The following is a 24,206-nucleotide window of genomic DNA, read 5'->3' on the forward strand; positions in this document are numbered from 1 at the left end:
TCTGACAAGATTTGTGTCCTGGGCACAGGCCAGAGTCAAGGCATTCTCACTGGGGACTTGCTGAGGCTTAAAGTAAATGAGAAGCAATTCTTGCCCATTCCAGGGGTGGCTGCTGGGGCCGGTCAGTGCTCAGCCGGTGGGGATTTTTCAGGCCGCCTTTGCATGCCCCCAGGTTCCGCTGCTTTTCCCTTCCCACAGCCCGCACCTGGGCTCTTCGGAGCCATGAGCTCAGGTCACTGGAGCCCGCTTTCCACTTCCCCTGGACTAACTAGGTGGTGCTCTGGGAATGATGGACAGGTGTGGGGTGGGCAGCCCAGGTCCCTTGCTGGGGATTGGGACAGCTCTGAGGAGGAACTTCCCTGCGGAGTTCCCCGCAGGGTCAGGCTGAAGCTGAGACCTGGCCAGAGGCGCTTCTCTTGCTGGGTCCTCCTCCCTGACTGGTCTCTCCGGGGAGCACCTCCAGTGTGTCCCTCGCTAAAGGATCCTGGACTTGGGCTCTGCTTCTTGGGAATCCGTCTGGGACAAGTGTGCTTCTCACCTCCAACCCTGCATCCCAGAAACCCTCTGGGGTACTGATGCCTTAAGCCTTTGTCTGCCTTGGTGGGGCTGCATGCACAGGTTCTGGAACCAAACTGCCCAAACTCAAAGTCTTGTCTCTATCACCGCCTAGATGTGTGATCTTGGAAAAAGTTATTTACTGCTCTGTACCTCAGTTTCCTCATCTTCAAAAAAGGAGTCATAAACGTATTGGCCTCATAGGGCTGTGGTGAGGTTGAATGAGCTAAGATATACAAGAACCTCAGAACAAATTCTGGCACATACAGTAGGTGTCCAATACATGTTAGCTGTGTCCATTCATCTCCACTGGAGATTTAAATGGCATTTAAATGACACTATTTAAATAGCGTTTCTCTCTTCCCCATTCTTATTTAAGGCACCTGCCTGCCGGAGATACAGGGTGTGGGAGCAAGAGGTGAAGAGCTAAGCTGTGGGCCGCCTCCCACATTGGGGGTGAGGGTGAGGCCTCTGCAGATTCTCTGCCATCTGCTTCCGGGAGAGCTCAAGTCAGAAATTTCATGACACAGAATGCAAAGGGCTCATGGAGATCACGAAAGATGAAGACCTGAGGCCCAGAGAGGTGTGATGGCTGACCCCAGGCCTCGGGCAAGTCCTGTGCCCTTGAGAGTGCAGTGGCAAGGACTCCTGGGAAGACCATGGGCCTTGACTAGAGAGACAGGGCTTCCAACTCTTTGTTCCTTGGGGATTGTGATGTTCTATTTGTAGACTATCAGTAGCCTGGGGAAAAGGAAACTTGCTCCCCACGGTTCCAAGATGCTGAGAAGAAATGTATGTGGCGGTGCCTGGGTGCCTGGGTGCCTGGGTTGGTTGAGTGTCGAACTGCTGATTTTGGCACTGGTCATGATCTCATGGTTAAGTGAAATGGAGCCCCTCATCGGGCTCTGTTCTGACTGTGGAACCTGCTTGGGATACTCTGTCTCCACCCCTCCCCTGCTCCTATGCGCAAGCACACACACTCTCAAAATAAATAAATAAACTTAAAAAAAAGTATTCAAAGTAACACAATGTTAACTCATCTGAGCTGAGGCTGGGAAGTCCCTGCACTCCTCTACTGGTCCCCAAAGATGCGCCCGTGCTGGGCACAGAGGTGGAGCCCGTGACAGGAGCCGTGATGGTCTGGGCTCCTTGGAGAGGGGTCCTGCCCAGGAAGGCAGCGACAAGGGAGAGGGGGTGCTCAGGGGGCATCAGCTGGAAGAAGGGGCTCTCCCTGCAGCTGGTCCAGCAGGGGAGTCTGGCCCCCCAGTGAGAGCATCTGGTTTAAACTTTAGTCAGACCCAGACCCTGTGAAGCAACCTCCCAACAGTGTCTCTCATGGAAGAACTCTCCGGCCCTCTCTCCCTCTCCTTTCTCCCTGCTTACACTTTGATCAGGCCAAAACAGCAGCGGGGTGTGAGGGTACAAGAACTTCCAGCAAGGGGCTCTGGGCCTTACCTGGGGGGGACAAGGTTCCACGTGTTGAATAATATGCCGATTAGACATTCTATTTACTGACTTGGGACTGTGTTTCGTGGCTTACAATGAGCGTGGAATTTTTAGGTACCGACAAGTGACCAGAAAAGTCCTGAGACTACCCATATTTTCAACCAGGGGAGGCAGGAGACCACACTTACCTCCCAATGAACTGGGAGAGGCGCCTCTCAAACCAAAGCTGCCTTTACAATGATGCCTCATGAGTCCTTCCTGTTCCCTGTACAGTTGACATCCATCATGCAGGGCTTGGCACGTAGCAGGCGCTCAACAATGTGTGGATTTATTTACTAATCATACCTCTTAGGGTCTCCTGGGGTCTGAGAATTTTGACTCTTTAATAATATTTGAATTACCATAGTTCCTGGTCCACAGTAGACCCACATCAATGCCTGATGAATGAACATAACAAAACTGAATCTGGGCCAGCCCCACAGCAGCGACCGTGACAAATGTTACACTGTCAAGACTGCCGGTGAGGAGGGAGGCAGGGCCACCGCATGCCAACATCACTAAAGATTCTGTACTTACAAGTGACACTAATTACACCCACAGACTGAGAATCTGCAGCCGGATCTGTGACACTGACAAAGCCTTTTTCCACTCACATTATTCTCCTTAAATTTTAAAAGGGTCGGGGCCATGGTGGCAGGTGTAATTATCTCCCTCTCTCTGCAGATAAGGAGGCTGCAGATGGGAGAGATTAAGGACCTGGGTGAAGCCTTTGGTGAGCTGAGACTAGGGGTCCTCAGGACCCCCGGCTCCAAACTCAAGCTCTGACCTAAAACCCAAAGGCACAGAAAATGCAGCTGAAAGAGAAAAGGAGTGGGGGTGCGAGGGGTCATTTCTCCATCATAAATGGAAGCAGGAGAGAACACAAACAGACTTGCAGGTTAATATATGCAAAGACTCAGGGCAAAATGAAATTTTATGGTTGACTTATAATCCTTAGGAAATTGGGAGCCATTGTGGAAATTCTGACATAAACACAGAGACTGCAGGGCAGCATGGACTGCGTGGCTGGCCTTTCAGATCAGGGTGGTGACGGCAGTGAAGGGATGATTATAGGCATCCAAAACTTAACACAAATGACATTTTGCAGCTCAGTGACTAGGTATTCAAGACAGTGCTCAGAGCCGCTAGAAGGTGGCGCCGCCTGCCAAGGGGATGGGGTCAGAGGCAGCTGTCTGGGACTCCCCCATCTCCTGGGGGCTCCCCCACCAGTTGGAGAAACCTGGGGTATATTCTGGCAGATGTGGGGAGCTAATAAAATGGCTGCTTCACCAGTGGCGGGGCACAGGCCACCACCTGACCCTCAGAAATGAAGGAGGTGACATGTACTGACTGTTCCAGGTCCCGGTCAACCAGTCAGCTGAGCACAAAGGATTCTTTAGGTACTTCTTCCCTTTAGGCTTCTCACTGCTCAGGACAATGATGGGCGGTGACAGACAGGTGTAAGGCTGGAGGCTTGGGAGATCAGAGAATTCCACCCTCTTGTTTTTACAGATGAGGAGCGTCAGAGCAGAAGGGTTTGCTGCAGGGCACAGAGCTAGTTAGCGTCAGAAGTGAAGACAGACAAGGGGTCAGCTGTACTTGGTGTCTTCATGTCCGTGAAGGGGGTGGAGGAGGTGACCACTGGCTCCCCAGAGTTAAGGATAGGAATCTGGCCTGTCCCCTGTGTGTCTGCAGGGAGACCTCAGTTTGACCCAATCTCTTCATTTAACAGTTGAGGAACCTGAGGTTTGGAGAGGTGGGGGTCATTTGTCTAAGATCACATAGCAACTTAGTGACATTTACTATATTTCTACTATATGAACAGTCTTCTTTTAGTCTCTTTTCTGAACCTCAAGCTCCATGTGCTTCGATATGATTTGGGATCTGATTCCAAGTGCAAAAGGAAGTAACAGTGAAATGGAGTATGTATAGAAATATTGGTCATTCTGGAATCTTTTAAAATGACATTTGAGGAACTAGGATAAAATGTTGGGAATCAGGGATGACTGGGTGGCTCAGTAAGTCAAGTGTCTAGCTTTGGCTCAAGCCTCATATCACAGTTTGTAAGTTTGAGACCCACATCTGCACCGGTGGTGCAGAGCCTGCTTGGGATTCTCTCTCTCTCTCTCTCTCTCTCTCTCTCCTTCTCCATTTGTGCTATCTCTTTAAATAAATAAATAAACTTAAAAATTTGTTTTTAAATGTTGGGAATCAGGACTACAGTGTGAAAAAAACCCAGTAGTTACTCTTATGGGTTGAACTGTGTACCACCTAAAAGACACATTGAAGTCCTAGTCCCGCAGCACCTGGGAATGTGACCCTATGTGGAAGTAGAGTCTTCGCAGACGTAATCAAGTCAAGATGAGGTCAGTAGCATGGGCTCCTGGCCAATGTGACTGGTGTCCATGCAAGAGGGAAATGTGGACACAGACGCACAGGGAAAATGAAGGCAGAGGCTGGAGTGCTTCGTCTACAAGCCAAGGAAGGGCAAGGATAGACAGCCAACAACCAAAATAGAAAAGAGGTCCAGAACAGAACCTCCCTCCCTCACTGTACCAGAAGGAACCAACCCTTCTGATCCCTAGATTTCCACCTTCCAGCTTCCAGAACAGAAGAGAATAGATATCTGTTGCGTTACTCCACCCGTCCGTGGCACTTTGTCACGGCAGCCCTAGCGAACCAATACAGCTGCCTCTTATTAACCAGTTACTTTGCTGGGTCATTCCATTTATTGATTTAGCCGATATTCCCTGTGTATCTGTTGTGTGCCAGGCACTACCCAGGGTGCCAGAGAATCAGGGAGAGAAGCTAGCTCCTGTCTTCCAGAAGCTTACATTCTACTTATCTGTATTATCTTCCAGAGTCCTCACAACAGTCCTGTGAAATAGGGATCATTCTCTTTCCACTTAAAGAAAATTCACTCTTCCGGGATTAGAAACTAGGCCAAGACCTCACTTCTGATTCAGATAAGGCTGGGCCTGGCCGCTCTGTCTGAGCCACTGCCCTGCACTCACCCCTCACTGTGTTCTGCCTCATTTGCTGTTTACGTGCATGACTGCCTAGATAGATTCCCCAGGGGGAGAGGGTGAGAAAGGCAGGGGTGTGGGTCCCAGAGGCACGGAGTAGGCCCCAAGTCACGTTATAGTCAGGGAACAACACATTAGCCCCAGGCCTCAAGGGGCCTCATAGCCGGGTGAGGCAGAGACCCTTCACCCTCCTGCTTTGCCTCCACAGGTCTTTCACTACTGTGGACAATGAGGGAGTTCAGGAAGCACAGTTTGGGTGGAGGAAGTAAAGCCATGACCTTGGCAGCTAACAAGCAGCCATAGAACCCTCACCTGCTCTGAACACGCATACGGTGTCAGTGATAGCCAGACAGGGTCACTCTGTGACCTTGGTGAAAAGAGAGATAAACCACACCGTAATCATTTCTGAACAGAGAGGCAAGGACGCTCTGCAGCCACAAAACTCAACATCCCTCTTCTGGCCAGCACACGTGACAAGGTTTACTACTGTTTATGAATGCTCGCCCTGTGCCTGCTTCGTGCCTCCCATCTCCTGGATAAACCCTGCAAGACACCCAACCACCACACTGCTCCTGATTCCTGGCAGGATCAGATGCAGAGCACATCCTTGCTCTGAAGCTTTTCCCCAATCAACCAGATCAAGCCCAGAACTCAAAACAAGCCCCTCTGACTCCCTCCTCCTGAGATGCCCCAGGTTCTCTCTTGCTGCAACCAGCTAACAAACCTGACTTTGTCCACTGAGAAGTGTGTTCTCAGTGGTCTGTCTGGTTTTAGCAGGTGCATGTCTCACCCCTTGACCAGAACCCATGGGGGTTTGTACTGGGGGCCCCTCCCACTGGGTGTGGCCCTTGAGGAACCCTCAGCTCTTCAAGTAATACTTGGAACTGGGCAGTGGAGGTGGGGGTCACCCTGCAGGGGACAGGGACCCAGCACCGATGCCCATGTGCATTTTGGGAGGAGGCTTCATCCTACCTCCTGGAGCAGTGCCCCTCTGGGAGTTCCTGAACTCTGCTCAGATACAGACATTCTGCCTCAGGGGCCGACTGCTCAGCACATTTTTCTGAGTATTAAAATCACTGAAAAAGAAAAGTCCAAGTCCCTGGGGCAGGGGAGGGGGTTGCCGCACCATTTCCTGGCAGCAAAGCGATTCAACTTTCAAGTCCCAGGACTGAGCTGCCTGGCAGTCTGGAAGCCGCCCAGCCTCGCATTCCAGCTACAGCAGTTAGTTCCAGGGAAAGTGTGTTGGCCAAGGATCAATCACTGATTTCAACAGGTTTTTTCCCCCCAAATTAAAAGAGAGACAGAAGAGGAGAAAAAGGAGGCTCATCCTAGTGCTTAAACTCCTCACAGAGAACAGCCCTTGTTGGCCATGACTCTGTCTTATCAGACAGTGGGCACGCACAGCACACCCTTTTAGAGTCTGGCGTGTGAGGCAGGACTGACCCTGTTCTTATAAGTGAGTATAACAGGAGGCCTTTCAGAATATTTTGGGGTGTGGAAATAACATTGAATTGATCCTGGCTAGGACACTAATTCAAAGGGGGAACTTAATCTCTGTAGGTCTCAGTTTCTTTGTCTATAAAATGGCAGTTATAGGGTGAGTTATGTCCCCCCTCAAATTCATATATTGTAGTTCTAATTCCCAGGACTTCAGAAGGTGCTTGCAGATAGAGCTTTTAAAGAGGTGATAAAACCTTAGAGGTGAACACAGGCAACAACCTCTTTGACCCCAGTCACAGCAACTTCTTACTGGACTTGTCTCCAAAGGCAAGGGAAACAAAAGCAAAAATGAACTATTGGGACCTCATTAAGATAAAAAGCTTCTGCACGGCAAAGGAAACAATCAACAAAACTAAAAGGCAACTGACAGAATGGGAAAAGATATTTGCAAATGACATATCAGATAAAGAAAGGGTTAGTATCCAAAATCTATAAAGAACTTACCAACCCAACACCCAAAAACCAAATAATCCAGTGAAGAAATGGGGAGAAGACATGAATAGACACTTTTCCAAAGAAGACATCCAGATAACCAACAGACACATGAAAAAGATGCTCAACGTCGACAAGTTTGGCGGGCTAGGGGAAAGGAACACCAAGACGGCCAACAGATCACCATCCCAGGACTTTCCTGCTGAAAAATACCAAGATGGCTGAAGAACCACCATTTTAGAACTTTCTGCCCGCTGCCAGCTTCCTGGAAAACACATCATCTGCTCTGGCCTCATCTCTTCACCTTATAAGGAGGTCTTCTGGCCCTGGACACACCCCTGGAACTACTGCCCTATATAAGGCCCTGCTCTTTGTCCCCCCCAGTGCGACTTCCCTGGCTCATTCTGTCTGGACCAGGGAACCTCACCTGAGAGTGCTCCCAATAAAGGCCTTTTACATTTATTTCTGACCTCGGTTTTCTGCATCGTCTCTGTGACTTCTCTGGCTCATTCCCTCCGAGCTGGAGAACCTTGCCCGAGAGCTCTTTAATAAAGGGTGCTCTGATCTCTTTTCCCAGTCTCTCCTTTTTGTGACTTTCTCACTCCTCCGATTTAACCTTACAAACGTCACTCATCATGGAAATACAAATCAAACCACATTAAGATACCGCCTCCCACTGGTCAGAATGGCTAAAATGAACAACTCAGCAAACAACAAACGCTGGCGAGGATGTGGAGAAACGGGAACGCTCTTGCACTGTTGGTGGGGATGCAAACTGGTACAGCTACTCTTGAAAACAGTGTGGAGGTTCCTCAAAAAGTTATAAATAGAATTACCCTCCAACCCAGCAATATCACTGCTAGGAATTTACCCAAAGGACACAGAAGTGCTGATGCATAGGGGCACATGTACCCCAATGTTCATAGCGGCACTGTCAACAATAGCCAAAACATGGAAAGGGCCTAACTGTCCATCACCTGATGAGTGGATCAAGAAGATGTGGTATATATACACAATGGAGTACTACATGGCAATGAGAAAGAATGAAATCTTTTCATTTGCAACAACATGGATGGAAATGGAGGGTATTATGCTAAGTGAAGTAAGTCAGTCAGAGAAAGACAGATATGTTTTCACTCATATGTGGAATTTGAGAAACTTAACAGAAGACCACAGGGGATGGGAAAGGGAAAAATAGTTTCAAACAGAGAGGAAAGAAAAACTATGAGACTTTAAATACAGAGAACAAACTGAGGGTCAAAGCGGGGGAGGGGAAAATGCATGATGGGCGTTGAGGAGGGCACTTGTGATGAGCACTGGGGGTTGTATGTAAGCGATGAATTATGGGAATCTACTCCTGAAACCAAGAGCACACTGTACACACTGTATGTGAACTAACTTAACAGGCAATTATATTTAGGAAAAAAAAAAGAAAAGAGTGATTAAGTTAAAATGATGCTGTGGGGGGTGGGGCTCTAATCTAGTTCCACAGGTGTCCTTATGAGAAGAGGACACTTGGGCATAGATGTACAGAGGGAAGACCATGTGAACACATAAGGAAGGACGGCCATGGAGAGGCCTCAGAAAAAACACTGACCCCTCCGTGTCGGCTTCCAGCCTCCAGCCCAGAGAGCATAGATTCCACTGTTGCCGCCCTCCTGCCTGTGGGACTCTGTCATGGCAGCCCAGCAGACAGTGGGCACAACCCTGTCTTGCTGGTGACACAGACGTTGAGACAGTCAAATGAGACAGTGAGTGAAAGTTCTTGGTAATGCTTATGTCACGCAAAGTGAGCTTCAGACAAGGCCTGTGCTCATCATGCAAGTGTGGACAGTGTCATCTTCACAAGACTTAACACAGTACATGGTTTTCTCAGAAGACATTAAAGGGTGACCCGTACAATGCCCAGACTGCCTGAGCCTCGTCCAGGGGGTGCCTGGGGTGCGGGCAGAAAACCTCAGGAATTCAGGGGCCTGCCTAAAGTTGGTGCCTGGCAGCGGTGGCCTGGGGGTGCAGACTCCACATTGGGGGGCCCTGGGCTCCCTCCCAGCCACCTGCAGGCCCTCTGAAATACCACCAGAAGCAATCCACTTCTCAAGGGGGGCTCCTTAGGGACAGGGACAATAACCTCTCGAGATGCCAGGCCTCACAACACTGCAGAAGAGAGTTTTCTCCGAGACTCTGAGACAAGCCCAGGTTTCCTTGGCAAGTAAATAATAACAAACCCATCTGTCAGTTCAGCTCCCTCCTGGGAGTTGGCTGGGAATGGGTCTGAGGAAGGGACTCTTACCTGAGGGCGGGAACGAGGGTGAGGAAAGTGTGGTGTAGGCAGAGGCTGGGGATGATGCTTGCAAGTGCTCTGGAGGGCAGCATGGCCAGGAGGAGGGGCGGCGGAAGGGTGCCTGGAGGAAGGAGGACCAGAGGGAGAGGTATGGGGGGGTGCTGAGGGAGGGGCAAGGTACCAGTGGGGGCTGGAGGGAGGGGGGCCTGGAGGGAGGGGCTGTGGAGGGAGGGCTGTGGAGGGAGAAGGCCTGGAGGGAAGGGCAGGGTACCGGTGGGGGCAGGCAGGTGTGGGCACTTAGAATTCAGGCAGGGTACTTTGCCTCTTGTACAACTTTGCCCAGAGTCTGCGGAAGAAGCTTTTTAACTTCATTTCTTTCAGAATACTGTGGTGTTTCCTCTAAGACTTATTCAGAGTTATTCACTGGCCCTCAAAATAAATACATGCAAAGTCCCAGCCGTTTTCTGAGAGCAGGTTGGTGTTGTGATGGACATTCCCTGTGCACAGCTTTTCATTACTTACTGATAACAGCTAAAGTAACTTCTCATTTCTGCTGAATAACCCATTTGTGACAGCTCTATTAGCTTGCTTACAACCAGATAAATGCGTCTGTCTGTGCATTTCTCCAGCCAGATGGTGATAAACTAGATCGTGTTTCCCTAAATTGAGTCCTCAGCTTCAGTGGGCCTACATGGACCCCGTGGAGGAACGCTGGGGACATTGGCCCGCCCAGGCTTTCAATACTTCCCCATAAGGAACCATCATGTTTGTCCTTGGCACCTGTCCTGTGCCAGCTGTCTGGATTAAATTTTAATTTAGTTCTTCTGGAGAGTGTAGGCCACTACGAAGTCTTGCCTATTGCTCTTACATGTGCTTATTTCATCCGGTTGGGTTTTTGCTTTGGGAGGAGAGTGCTGAGCTGAGTCTTCTCTCCCGCCAGGACACGTCAGTAGCTTCTGTGAGGCTGGGAGGGCTTCTCCCAACCCAAGATGCAGGCAAGTTGAGTTATATTTATTACTTCATTTTTTAAATTTTAGGTAAACTATTCCAACACTGCAAAAAGACTACATGGCCCAAAGTACACCTGCTCCCACCCCTGTCTCCAGCCCTCACTAGAAGCATCCACTCCTACCACCCCTTGTGTGTGCGTCCGGAGTCCGTCCTCACACATGGAAAGGAAACAAAACACAGTGTGTAGCATAGCACAGATGGGGTTTTGCAGCCTTTTTACTCAAAAATATATGTTGGTGCCAGTCCTGCATCAGTATATTACAGGCTTGCTCTCTTCATACGGCCACTGAGGACGCTGCTGTGTCGGTGAGCATGCTGGCCATTCAGCTGTCGCCAGTATTTCAGTGTGGCGTGGGATTTTAGGAGGCTCTCTGCCCGTGACTTCAGGGTTCCCATTTGAAACCTTGAGTGTGTCCGGTTCTGTATTGAGGCCTGGCTGCCCAGCCATGTCCTGGGGCATACCCGCTCCTCACCAGGGACCTAGAATAGAGAGCCGAGGCGGGCAGGGCAGAGACCGGATAGAGCTTGGTGCCTGGAGATGAGAATGAAAACCCTCGGCATGAATGACGCCAGCTAGCCCCCCACGCTAAGGAAGCTGACCTTACTGTGGCATGGCTTCTGTCAGCCCCAGACCATGTCCTTAGCGTGGACCGAGCCCCCTTAAAGTGCCTGCCTGAGAAAGGTCAATGCTGCCAAGAGAATTTACTGTTCCTTCCAGCTAAAACCTGACAAGAGGCCCCTGACCCCTCTTTTCCTTGGCAGTTATTTTAGGAAACTTGAAACTGTAAATCCTTTATCTGCCGCCTTTGAGAGGTAAATCCACAATTCAGAATCTTTCTTCAAGGACCTGGGAGCCGTCTCTGTGGAACACACACTTTGAGGAGCTAGTTCCGCATCTCCCCGCTCCTGTGGGAGGGTCGGATGCTGACTTTGGTGGGCGTCTTTCTCCAATCCGCTCCTGTCATAAAGCTATGAGAAGTGTGTTTCTCCTTTGGATAAGCACCAATTAGCAAACACAGATGGTCTGATCATCGACCACCCCCTCCCTTTAACCTCCTTCAGCACTTTTCCTTCAGCACACCCAGCATTTAAAAAGCCTTCTGTGTTTGTTTCAGTGGAGTTGAGCTCGGTTCTGTATCAAGTGTCTCCCTTCTACTGCAGCAGTCTGAATAAAGTATGTCTTGCTGATTTTAACACGTGTTCAGGGCAAACTTTCTCTTTGACAGTTGAGAATTCTGCCTCATGCATAGACTGCTCTGTGGGTGGTCAGATCGGATCCTGACTCCCAACCTTCGTCCATGTGGGGTCCCGGTCTGAAGGGCCATCTTCCGGCATGCTCTGTGGGTCCCGCATTGAGTATCCATCACCTGGGTACCCTCACTCAGTGAATACCCTGCCTCTTGTCTAAACTCCTGCGCAGGGGTGGGCTGAATGACTCAGGAATCCAGGTGTGTGAACACAGTTGTTTGTGTTACTACTCAATGTCTGTAGCTTCTCCTTTATTCAGTTCCACAGACTTAACTGGGCATTGGTTATACATGTAGCAATTTACAAGCATTATTTCGTCCACATACCAATCATTCAGCTCCAGTGATTATAAATGCGTGGCTTGTTTTGTTTCACCTATATCTCCTCACATTTCTACTCTGGTTCAGATTATTTTGAACAAATCCCAGATATCATTATTTCTACCTCGTATGTTTCAGTATGTATTGTTAAATTATAAAGGTGTCTTAAAAATAACTTCTAAAAATCTAAAAATAAGATCTAAATATTAATAACAATTCCTCAAATACCCAGTTCATCTTTCCTCCATTGTCTAATTTTTACAGTTGGTTCAAATAATGTCCATGTTAGTGGGTTGATACATCTGTTTAATCTCTTTTAATTTATAGCTTTCCCCTCATCTCCCTTTTTGTCCCTTGAATGTTTGCTTGCTGAAAACATTGGGTGTTTAGTTCTATAGTTTCCCATAGTCTGGGTTTTGCTGATTTCATCCTAGTGGGTGTCAATAAACATATTCATCTGACCTCTGTATTTTCTGTAAATGAGTAGTTTTATTTTGAAGCTTAATCACATGCAGTTTTCTCTTTCTTTTCTGGCAAGAGTACATCATAGGTGATATTGTGTTCTCTCCTGGGAGGTACCTGTCTACTGGTCTCTCTTTTTTGTGATATTAGTAGCCATTTGATGATTGTTATTGCCTAGATCCATTTTTTTATTATGGTTGTAAAGTGGTGATATTTGAATTTTATTTTAATGATTACTATTAGTTATAAATATAAATAAAATGTTAACAGTTACATTATTTGTTTTTTAGCTATAATATTTCGATAAAAATATAATTACTCTCTTCAGTTTTTGTTGTTGTTGTTAATGCTGATGGAGCTTCAGTTCTTATAGAAAAGGCAGGAAAAATGCCTAATTCTTTTTAATTATTTATCAGGTTTTAAAATAATGAGCTGGTTCCCCAGTGGACTCCAAGGCAATTAATAAGTGGGATTTTTTTTTTGCTATTATACTGAACTCATAGATTTAAACTTACTTGACGAGTTTCAGTGCACTCTTATTGATACGGAGCCACCTTTGGTTAGTGGCAGCTTATTCAATTGTCTCCTAAGTCTTTTCACATGATTCTGTATCGCTTCCTTGACTTTGGTATGATGAGGTTTCAGATTCATCATGAAATTCATTCATTCATGAGGTTTCAGATTCATGATGAGGTTTCACTTCCTGTTCCCAAACCTGGATTCAGCCATTTCTCTAACTAAGGAGCCTTTGTGCTTATAATGAAAGATGGTACTTAGGTGACCCAAATCAGAGGCTAAAAACGCTCATGGCTACGTGGTTGGCAATTGTTTTTAGGTCTTCCTCTAGCCAGAGTTAGGAAATGGGTATATATTTATCTTGGGATCACATACACCATGATTTTAAACTGATAATTCCAATTCAAATTCAGGACTAGAGAATTGTCACTAAACTTTATCTGCCTTACAAGTATATCTCCTTTTACCCACACTAAAAGTCTCAGTTCTCAATGACACAAATAGAATTACTCTTGCTTTATCCCACAGTACAACACACACACACACACACACACACACACACACACACACACACACACCCCAGTGTCAGAATAATAATATGAACAATGCCGCCAACAATATCATTACTGAAGGGGCGCCTGGGTGGCTCAGTCGGTTAAGTGTCTGGCTGCGGCTGAGGTCATGATCTCACGGTTTGTGGGTTTGAGCCCCGTGTCAGACTCTGTGCTGACAGCTAGCTCAGAGCCTGGAGCCTGTTTCAGATTCTGTGTCTCCCTCTCTCTCTGACCCTCCCCTGATCACACTGTCTCCTTCTCTCTTTCTCAAAAATAAATAAAAATCATTAAAAAAATATCATTACTGAAAATGATTTAATAAGATTCTTTTTTCAGTACTCTTCGCATCCCACTAGGGATGTGCAAAACACTGTGGTTTAAAAGTCACTTTTATAATTCTGTAAAATACTTTCATGGTCCCACAGTCATCTCCACATAACAAGATCAAAGAATTCTAGTGCTTATTCCTTTCCTCTCTACCCTATCCCTTCCATTCTCCTATAAGTGATCATTTAAAAACATTTTGTAAAAGGTTGGTTTTTTTTCAATTATAAGTGAATATGTATGTGTATGTTCATATAGCTTCCCCGTCCTTAGATAAATAGCAGAATGAAGTACACACTATCTCCACCTTGCTTTTTAACTTGACAGTATATCTTGGAGACCATCACTCCATAATACTTATGGAGCTCTTCCTCATTCCTTTGGTGGATGTGTCAGTGCTTATTCAGCTAGTCCTCGATTGCTAAGTATTTGGGTTGTTTCCAGTCTCTTACCATTATAGTTATGATTGAAAGGAACAGCCTTGTACATACTTCTTGTTCATGTTTTTGCCAGTGTGTCATCAGGAGAGATTCCTAGAAGTGGGATTGCTGGATTAAATTACATAAATGCATATACAGTTTGTCTAGATATTGGCAAGTTCTCTGTAGGCATTCTAACATTTTCTATTCCCATCAGCATGGTGTGGAATTGGATGCTTCCCTAGCATTTCACCAACAAAATAGAGTGACACGCTTTTGGAGTTTTGCCAATCTGATAAGTGAAAAGGGGATCTCAGGTAGGTTTTCCTTTTGTTTTGTTCATATTTCTCTTATCATGAGTGAAGTTGAATATCTTTTTATGTAGTTAAGAGCCATTTTCATTTATTTTTATGTCAACTCTCTGTTTATATCTCCAGTGTATGTAACGGTAAGAACATTGTTGGCTTTTATTTTAAAACCTCCAATTCTAAGCTGTTTATAGAACAGGGGAATTAATCCTTTGAATTCAAAGTTGTAAATACTTTTTTCTAGTTTGTCACTTATCTTTTAGTTTTGTTTATGGTGTTCTTCTGTGATGAAAAATTTAAAAGTTTTTGGTAATCAAATTAACAATATTTTCCTTTATTGTTTTTAGATTTTGAATTATACAAGGAAGACTTCTTCCACACCCAGGTTATAAAGGACTTCACCCATGCTTTCTCCTTGTATGGTTTCCTTTTTTACATTTAAATCTGAGATACATTTGGAATTGATTTAGGAAACAGTGAAGGATGGATCCAATTTTATTTTCCTTATGACTATCCAGCTGTCTGAACACCATTTATTAGAAAGTCCATCCTTTCCTCCATTAGATTGAAATGGTGCATTTATCGATACTAAATTTCTGTGTGCAGCAGGGCCTGCTTTTGAATTTTATACTGTGTTCCATTGGTCTTCTTCTCTTTCATGTGCGAATATGAAACTGCTTTGTGAGTGAGATTCTAGTATGCTTCAATGTCTGGGCGAGCCGACCCTTCCTCCTTGCCCTCCTCTTTGAGTTTTTCCTTTTGGCTATTCTTGCCTTTTTGTTTTTACAAATGAAATTTACAATAAACCCTTGTCGTTCAAAATAAAAACCTCTGATATTTTAAAAATTAGGATTGCATTAAATATGTAAATTAACTTAGGGAGAACTGACATTTTTCTTGAGTCTTTATATTCAGGTACATGGTCTTTCTTTCCGTTTGTGCCACTCAAGAGAGTTTTATTGTCTCATATACATTTTGGGCGTTTCTTGTTAAGTTTATTTAGAAGTATTTTATTTTTTGCTATCATAAATAAAATGGCAGCAATTTATGTTAAATAAATATATGTATGTGTATATACATATATATAATATCTTTAATGTTTATAACCTGCCACTTTCCTAAGTAAACTTACTGTCTATTATACAGTTTTCACTTGGATCCTTTTGGTCTTTCCAGAAGGACCAGAATTTTCCTTCTTTCTTTCCAATCCTTATGCCTCCAATTAATTGCTTTCTCTTCTGTGGCATTAACTGTGACCTCTGACCCATGTCCCGTACCCATAAAGATAGTGGGCATCCTTATCTTGTTCTTAATTTCTATGGAAGTCCTCTAGTATTTCTTTCTTAGCGTTTTATCATGTCAAGAAAGTCCCCGATTATCCTTATTGTTCAGGTGAGAAATCAAGGTGTAGCAAGATCAGTGAAGAATCTGCTGGGCCTGAGTTTGACATACGGACTATGTGGCTTCAAAATCCTCAGTCTTTGTAGCACATGCCCTGTTTTTTGTCACTAGGACAGCTCAGTTCTCTACTCTTCAACATGGCCGGCACAGTTGAAGAGATCTGACAGTGGCCCAGGGACAGCCCTCCTTCTCCCCCCTCCCCCGCCTCCCCTCCCATCTCCTGGAGCAGAGTTTTGCTTCTGCACAGATATCTCTACTTAGCAAAGCTAGAGACCCCAGGGAATCAGAAACCAGCCTTCTTAGAAGGCAGTTTGGTGACCGCCTACATCACTTGGCCAAGATCCCTGGGGGGCAGCCTCATGCCTCCTTCCCTGCCCCTGCATTCTCCAAAGGTTTCTCCCACTCCTATATGTCACTCTCCCTGAGAGGAATTCTCCTGACCAAAATGCAGAGAATTTGGTTCTCTGTAAAGTTACATTTCTAATGATACTTTAGTGTCCCTTATAACTTGGCTATCAAAGTAGCTAACTTACTGGCCTCCTCTGACCAAAGTGCGTGTACAGGACTGAGAATAGACGGGGTGGGTTATCTTGGGTAAATGCACGCAGGCTGTTGCGGATACTAAAATAGCTCATGGTTCTTTCTCCCCCCCCTTTCAGAGACACCGGGTTGTGAATCAGGAACAATGATCTTGTGGCCTTCTTATTCAGGGGCGCTGGGGGCAGGGCTGGGGGGTTAGTTCTTGTTTCTTTTTCTTTAAAAACCAACCAACCAACCAACCCACCAACCAATCAACCAACAAACCTGCTAGGGCCACAGATTCTGTGGGCAAAGAAACCGGCCCTCACCTGGATTGCCTATGTTTCCAGTGGTTCCCCCATATATGCAGAACCTCCCAAGTACGGCTCTCTCTTTGCAAGGACCGAAAGAGGAACTGCGAACGGCTGGAAAAATATTCAAATCAGGTCTATTTTAAATTCTAATTCTCTTGCTTTTTAATAATTTTGATTTCCCCTTTCTTCCAGCTAACAACCTCTGCTGTCTGACGTGTGAGCTGCTGTTTTCTCCCATGGAGACCAATAATTTCAGTGGAAACCGAAGCCTCCACGTTCCCCTTCTTTCCCAGGCAGCCTCTCTCTGGCCTTGGCCTTGGCTTGCTCCCTGTGCTCTGAGGCTCCACCTCCATGGCTGCAGCCCCTCTGTCTCCACTCTCCTTATCTCTGCAGCTGGAGACAGGGAGACTGCCTGATTCTAGGCTTGTGTTTGGTCTATTTGAAGAGGAAAGGGTCTGACATTACTGCCAGAGCTTATTATGAGCCTCATTCACTTGGCAAGGGAAGTCAGGAGCACTCAGCAAACCAGGAGAGGGAAAAGAGCCAATTTCTGCCCAGGCAATGGGCAGGGGCTGCGTCCCCCTTGGCCTCTGGGGCCATCACCTGGGAGTTTCCTTGTCTGTTTTTACTGCTTAGCAGAAGTGACTGAGAGTTTCTAACATAGCTGAGGAGTGGGGAGAGAGAGGTTTGGAAGTAAAAAGGGACTTTGTATACATTAATCCTAGCAGGATTGACTATGTGATCTGTGGGTCCCCGTGCAAAATGAAAATGTGGAGCTCCTTGTTCCAAAGGCAGGGGGAAAAGTGCTTTGAAAGGTGGTAAAACATAAATAAATAAAAGTGGTAAAATACAAAGCTCTGTGGATTTTCTCTTTCTTTTTAAAAAAATTTTTCTATAACGTTTATTTTTGAGAGGAAGACAGAGAGCAAGCAGTGGAGGGACAGAGAGAGGGAAACACAGAATCTGAAGCAGGCTCCATGTTCTAAGCTGTCAGCACAGAGCCCGACACGGGCTCGAACCCACGAACTGTGAGATCATGACCTGAGCTGAAATCAGACGCTTAACCAACTAAGCACCCAGGTGCCTCGGTTTTGCTCTTGCCTTAGGGTAATTTTTGGTATTTAATCTTGCACATCCTCAGACAGAAGGATACTCAAGGGGGCAAATGCAAACTCTTCTAGGCCCCCCGGGGGCCCTGCCCCACCACCTGGGGCACCGGTGTACACCGACTGCTGGGTTGCCTTTCCTGCCCTGAGAGGTGGAGGGAATGAGGAGTCAAGCCTGGCACCTCCTTCTCCCACAGACTGGCCGCTCTGACCCATGGAGGATAGGCGGTGCTAGGAGTATTGAAGCTCAGTGCCACCCTGTAGGTTCCCGGGCCGAGGGTGCCTTGCCCTTCCCCTCTAGCTGCCTGTCGGGTGCACTGTGGCACTGCCAGCCCTGGATCCGTGCCACACCCCGAGGACTGCCCCTCCCGGAGCCTGTAACCAGACCCTTACTGGAGTTGAGGGGAGGGGAGCGGAGTGATGACGGGCCTGGGGTTCCCAGGGTCATGGGACTGGGCAGCTGAGAGCTTTGGATTCCCAAAGTCCAGAAACTCCTAGCACGGCGTGGCTATCTCTGAAGCCTGTGTGGCGGGAAGGCAGCACAGTCTGAATGAATGAGTAGCTGGTAGTCTGTTCTCCAGGCCCAGAAGAGGTTAGGGGCCCCGGTTGGGGCAGGCCCCTCTTGCAGTTCTGTGGGAACTGGCTGGGTGGTGGGTCTAGGGTTCCATGACAAAGCAGCCTGGAAGGCAGTGGGATCCCCATTCCCCAGAGGGAAAGGCTTTGTTTCTGAGTAGCCAGAAGTTGGGCCTGCCGTCTGGGGACAGATAGGGCTTGGGAAGAAGCTGTCATCTTATGGCTGTTGGGTGAAGAGGACTGTCAGGGGTGGAGAAAGGAAGAAAGGATCCAGCTAAGGCCCTGAAAGGGGGCCATGGCCTCCAGAGGCAAGTCCCTTGGTCTGCGGCTCGGCCTCCAGCGGACGGTGTTCCTACTCAGGCTGGCCTGCTGCCTGCGCACAGTACTTCACTGTTCCTAATTTACCTTTTTGCATCTTATTTCATCTCATTTGCACAAGAACCCTGGGTGGTGCTCATCCATTTTACAGACAGTGACAGGGAGCTGCAGAGCAGAGCAGAGGAGTGGCTGGTCCGAGTACGTAGCAGAAGCACAATCTGAAGCGGGCTCCCACCCACAGTTGAGCAGCAATCATGTACGCGGCTCAGGGGTCTGCAATGCCATGAGGGGAGCAGTCTCCAAGCTGTCAGTCCCTGACTTTACCTGGTCCGTTACATTCAGTTGCCCCCTTAGCAGTTCTCCGCAGTAGAGAAAGTGATCCCCAAATGACAAGTGAGGAGACAAGTTGAGAGAAATTAAGTAACTGACCTAAAGTCACCCAGCGAGGAGGTGGCAAGGCCAACATCTAAATGGAAGTTCACGATAAGGTGAACTAGGTTAACTGGGGAGAGCTGGTTCTTCCTAAACGGCCTAGATAGTGAGGGCCCGGCCAGGCCAGTGGCCGCAGGACAACACGGCAACTATCGCCGTGGCACACGAAGAGGCTGTCACGTGATCACAGAAGGACCGGAGCAGCATCACAGAGGAGCAGGCTGAGGACACTGGAGTGCAGGTGGGCAGTGTGGCTGGGACAGGGATGTGGCTCTATGAGGGCCTCAGAGACTGAGCCCAGAGTCATGGATTGTGTCCTGTCAGTGATGGGGAGCCCAGAAAGGTGTTGGCCAGGGACATAATACAGTCAGATCCCATATGTCCAAAAGGTGATGCCGGTGACTGGTAGAGAACACCAGGAAGGAGAGCAGACATCAGCAAAGGCGGCTTAAAGCCTTAGGGTGAAGCCTGGAGAGACAGGAAGTGCAGGTCGGCTTTGTAACTGCAACAAAGGAAACTTAATATGTCTTTCTCATATGTAGAATTTTCTTTGGTTCTTTTAGATGGGACAGAGCTTCACATGGCTGGAAGGCTGGGCTGTGTGATACAGAAATAAATCCCATTTTACAGGTGGGTCTAACTGTATCTTCAATCCATGCATTAAAAAAAAGAAAAGAAAAAGAGAGCTCTGTAATCATATGAAGAATCTCACTTATGGTCAGGTAAGAGGAAAATGACCCTCATTTGGGATTGTGACCACCCGTGTCAGGGCTGAATGTCTTGGCGTCCAGCCTTTGCTCCGGCAGCCCTGCGGCCGTGCTGCTGTCGTGGCGTAGCTTTCTGACCTGCAGTTACCTGCAGGCAGGCACTGTGCAATCTATGGATTTGCTGTAATAGCCGTGGCATTAGGCCCGTTTTACAGATAAGGCCACTGATGCTAGAGAAGTCGGGTAAGTTGCCCAATCCCCTGTAGCTAGCTACAGTTGAATATGGACTATTGTTTTGTGGCTGTACTTTTTGACCTGGAAATCAGGATGCCTGACTTCTCATGAAAAGCCTATGTGGCATCTGAATGTGAGAAATTGTTCTGCAGATGCTGAAATATTAGAATATCTGGGGACACAAATATTTGGAATCGGCGCTGCCAGAGAGGATCTGGGAGGGACGGCTGTCTTAGATTTGACAGCTTTATGCCCCAGGCTGCTCCTAAGATGGCTTTCCCTGACAGCCTAGATTGATGCAAGCAAGACAAGGCTCCAGAGGAAAGTACATCACACGTACTGAGCTGACGGCCGGGCACTGACTACCCATGATGGAGAAGCATCCGGGGTTGAAATGGGAGGCAGGCAGGGAAATGGGGAGCCTGCTTTGCATCACCCACTCACACACAAATGGAAGTTTGTGACCTCCTCTCAGGGGACTGCGTGCTGGGCGCCAGGGTACAAGGGGTCTGAGCTGGCAGTTCCTAGCTGAGTTGGAGGCTGATCCAGCTCAGAGGAATCCCAAAGCCAGCATTTGCCAGGTGGAGGTAGATGAGGGAAGGGACAAGAGAAGCCAGCCACCCACAGAGACCTGATGAGATATGCAATGCTGGCTGGAGTCCCAGTGGTGGAACCATGGGCCGCAGGCCAGACGTGACAGATGAGCTCAGCGTTCTGCACCAATCACCCCAGAGAGCACATCTTGACCAAGCAAGACGTAATGATGAAACTCTGTGTCCTGCCTGTCCAATGAGATAGCCACTGATCACACGTGGCTATTTAAATTTATTATTATTATTATTATTAATTCAGATAGAAGGAGAGAGCACACACAGGGCAGGGCAAAGGGGGGGAGAGAGAGAGAGAGAGAGAGAGAGAGAGAGAGAGAGAGAGAGAGAGAGAGGGAGAGAGAGAGAGAGAGAATCTTAAACGCCTCACTTGGGCTTGATCCCCTGGGATCATGACGTGAAGTCAAGAGTCAGATGCTCAACTGACTGAGCCACCCAGGAGCCCCTATTTACATTTAAATAAAACTTTAAAAAATTCAACTCCTCAGTCTTATTAGCCCCATTTCACATGCTCAATAGCCGTATGTGACTATGGCTAACAGACTGGACAGTGTGGATATAGGACATTTCGTTCACTGCAGAAAGCTCTATTTCAGTGTAAATTATTTCATTAATATTCTAAATATTGATTACATGTTGAAGTAACTTTTAAAATATATTGAGTTAAATAATATATGCTAATATTAACTTTACCTGTTTCTTTTTACTGATTTTACTGTGGGCAGTGGAAACTTTTAGTTACCATGTGGCTCCTATTTCTATTGGATAGTGCTGTAGTCAATGGATATAGGAACACACCTCCATTATCCATTGTTTTTTTATTTTTTTAATTTTTAATGTTTTATTTATTTTTGAGAGAGAGACTGTGAGCAAGGGAGGGTCAGAGAGAGAGGGAGACACAGAATCTGAAGACAGGCTCCAGGCTCTGAGCTAGCTGTCAGCACAGAGCCTGACACGGGCCTTGAACCCACAAACTGCAAGATCATGACCTGAGCTGAAGCCAGACACTTAACCAACTGAGCCACCCAGGCGCCCCATTTATCCATTGTTTTTAATGCCATATCCATTCGATGGTGTTCCATTTGATGATGTCTGTATAAAACCTTTCTTAACACAAAGGGTACAGAGTCAGCCCAGGCTAATGGGACAAAGCAAGCTTTGGAAATGGAACAATTTGGGCTCAAAGCTCAGCTTCCCTATGGGCTGCATGATCTGGACAAATTACTTAATTTCTTTGTGCCTCAGTTTTCTCCTCTGAAAAATGTGGCCAATGAATGAGTTCTTGCCTAGCATTGCTTTGAACATAGGAAAGAGTGCACATGCAGGGGCTCCTAGGGACCTGGCCCTTAGCCTACCTCAGTAAACGGTGGCTGTCATTGGTACCACTGTCATCAGTATTTCTGAGCATGAAACATTAAGAGGTTATGGTCAGTTTCTTTGGCCTGAGACCATTCACTCCCCTGCCCCAGCCTCGGCCTCCTTGCTCTCCGATGATGCCCCCCAGGCACCTGTGAGCATCCTCTCCTTGCCTCTGCAAAGCCCTCTCTTGGGGCCCAGGCACTCACCTGTTGGCAGCTGCTGGCCCAGGAGGCCCTGAGGGCACCCCAGCTTTCCGAGCGCGTGGCCTTGCTCTCCAGATGCACCCACAGCTGTGCCTCCAGCTCCTGGCTGACGCTCTCGAGGGCGTGAACCTTGGCCATGTACTCTACCAGGCAACCCCCCAGGTCCTCAACGGCACCAAGGTTCCTCTCCAGGCCTGGAGCAGGTGCTGCGGCCAGACCGGAGCTCCGCAGGCCCTGCAGGAAAACACTGCTGATGCCCAGGGCCCGGCGTGTCACGCGGGTGCCCAGGCCACCTGCATACCCACTGGGCACCATCCCTACATAGACTCTGGGTGCTCGGACGAGACCACCCATGGCGTTGGTCCTGGAGGCTGGGGGGCTATCCAGGGAGGACGATGACCACATTCCCCCAAAGGATGCCCTGTGCCTCTGGAGGGGCAAGCTGGAACTGGCACTGGTGGGCATGTCCACCACCACTCGCCTACTGCTTGTCATCCCTTCTGCCTCTGCTGTGCCTAGTGGGCATACAGAGCCCAGTGGCTTTTGGTTTCCAGCCCCAGTGTCCCTGTGGCTCGGTTGTGGGCCTTTCTGGAAGCTCCCCTACCCCCAGGGCTGCTTTGTCTGCTGTTTTCCATGAGCTTCCACCATTCACGGAGCTGAAAGGGAAACAGGCCCTGCCCAGGCTGCGTGCAGAAAGGCACTAATGCACTCTCTATAGGGTCATGTGCCTGACCTCCCAGACTTTTCCGCTGGTGGTGGGCGTGCTGGATCAGTGCAGGCTGTGGGAGTGGCTCATCTGGATTTGTGTACTTCACTCCCTAAGAGAGGGCAAGGCAGGCATTAAGCAGCCCCATTTCACAGATGAGTAAACTGAGGCTCAAAGGCCTCAGATCACAAGTCTGCTAACCCAGGACTGAATCCAGGTGTTCCAGGGCCAATTTCAGAGCTCTCTACATTCTGACACATGCTGTGTATGTAAATGTGTGATTGCATGCATGTCCACACAGGTAATAGAGGACGGAAATGGATGTGAACCAGCCATGGTGGGAGGCAGCTCCATGAACTCAAGGGAAACAAACCAAGCCTGTTGCTTCCCTTACTCTTCTTCAGTCTTGGTAGCGGCTTCAGGTCCTTTTGTGGCATTTTTCTTCCCTCAAACATTGCTGTTTATTAGCTGCTTACCTTGGTTGCTTACCATGTTGCTTCACCTTTCTGGGTCTTACTTTCCATGCACTGGCCTGAGCTCTCCCTAATGCAGTAGGGCAAGGAACCCTGGGAAATTCAGGTCCCACACAGGTTGGGCTCCTTTTATGCTCTAACTATTCCCTATACCTTTGTCTCTCCATTTGCCAGAAAACTAATAAATAAAAACAAAGAGAAGGTTTTCTAGTAAGCTCTTTAAGGGTGCTTCAAGTTAGGATTTGATGACACCCCCTAGGCTTTCATTCCTGCTGTCAGCATCCACTAAGGCATGTTGTTATTGTCACACCTCAATTACCTTCCCAGGTCTAGAAAAGATCCTCTGAGAAAACAAAATGGACCTAAACCCCACTGCACTTAAGTTTTACACTGGAGAAACCAAGTAGCCAAAACCCAGAGCTGGATACTTATCCCAATCCTGCATCATGGGGACACACCTCAAGTGAGAGAAGGGGGTGGGGGGCCAATTTCTAGTAAATACTGCATCTATCCTAGTGCTGTAAATAATTTCCATACTTTGTTTCACTGAATTCTCAATTTAACCTCAGGAGGAAGGTTCAGGGTTGACATGTACTGCTATTTGGGCTGTGCACTGTACAATTCCAGAAGTATCATCACATGTCAAATGATTGGTTATTAATTCCTTATGTGATGAGGATCCTGAAAGCCGCAAGGGTTTGTCCAAGGTCCCCTGTCCAGAAAGTGGCAAAGCTAGGACAAGAAAACAAGCCACTTGCACACAACGCCCTCTGTCTCCCACCACCTAGAGAACAGGGCATTATCCAAAGTCA

The 24,206-nt window shown here is 47.6% G+C and overlaps 1 protein-coding gene across 1 annotated transcript in view; it reads right to left on the reverse strand.

Moving 5' to 3' along the window:
• BFSP2 (beaded filament structural protein 2) overlaps nucleotides 1-22,710 on the reverse strand; it is a 66,863-nt gene extending 44,153 nt beyond the window's left edge. The window contains exon 1 of the mRNA XM_029940273.1: nucleotides 22,219-22,710. Coding sequence (XP_029796133.1) covers nucleotides 22,219-22,710 — 492 coding nt within the window. The remainder of the gene's footprint in view (nucleotides 1-22,218) is intronic.
• Nucleotides 22,711-24,206: the final 1,496 nt, after the last annotated feature.

This window comes from Suricata suricatta, chromosome 5 (genome assembly GCF_006229205.1).
Source record: "Suricata suricatta isolate VVHF042 chromosome 5, meerkat_22Aug2017_6uvM2_HiC, whole genome shotgun sequence".
Lineage (NCBI taxonomy): Eukaryota > Metazoa > Chordata > Mammalia > Carnivora > Herpestidae > Suricata > Suricata suricatta.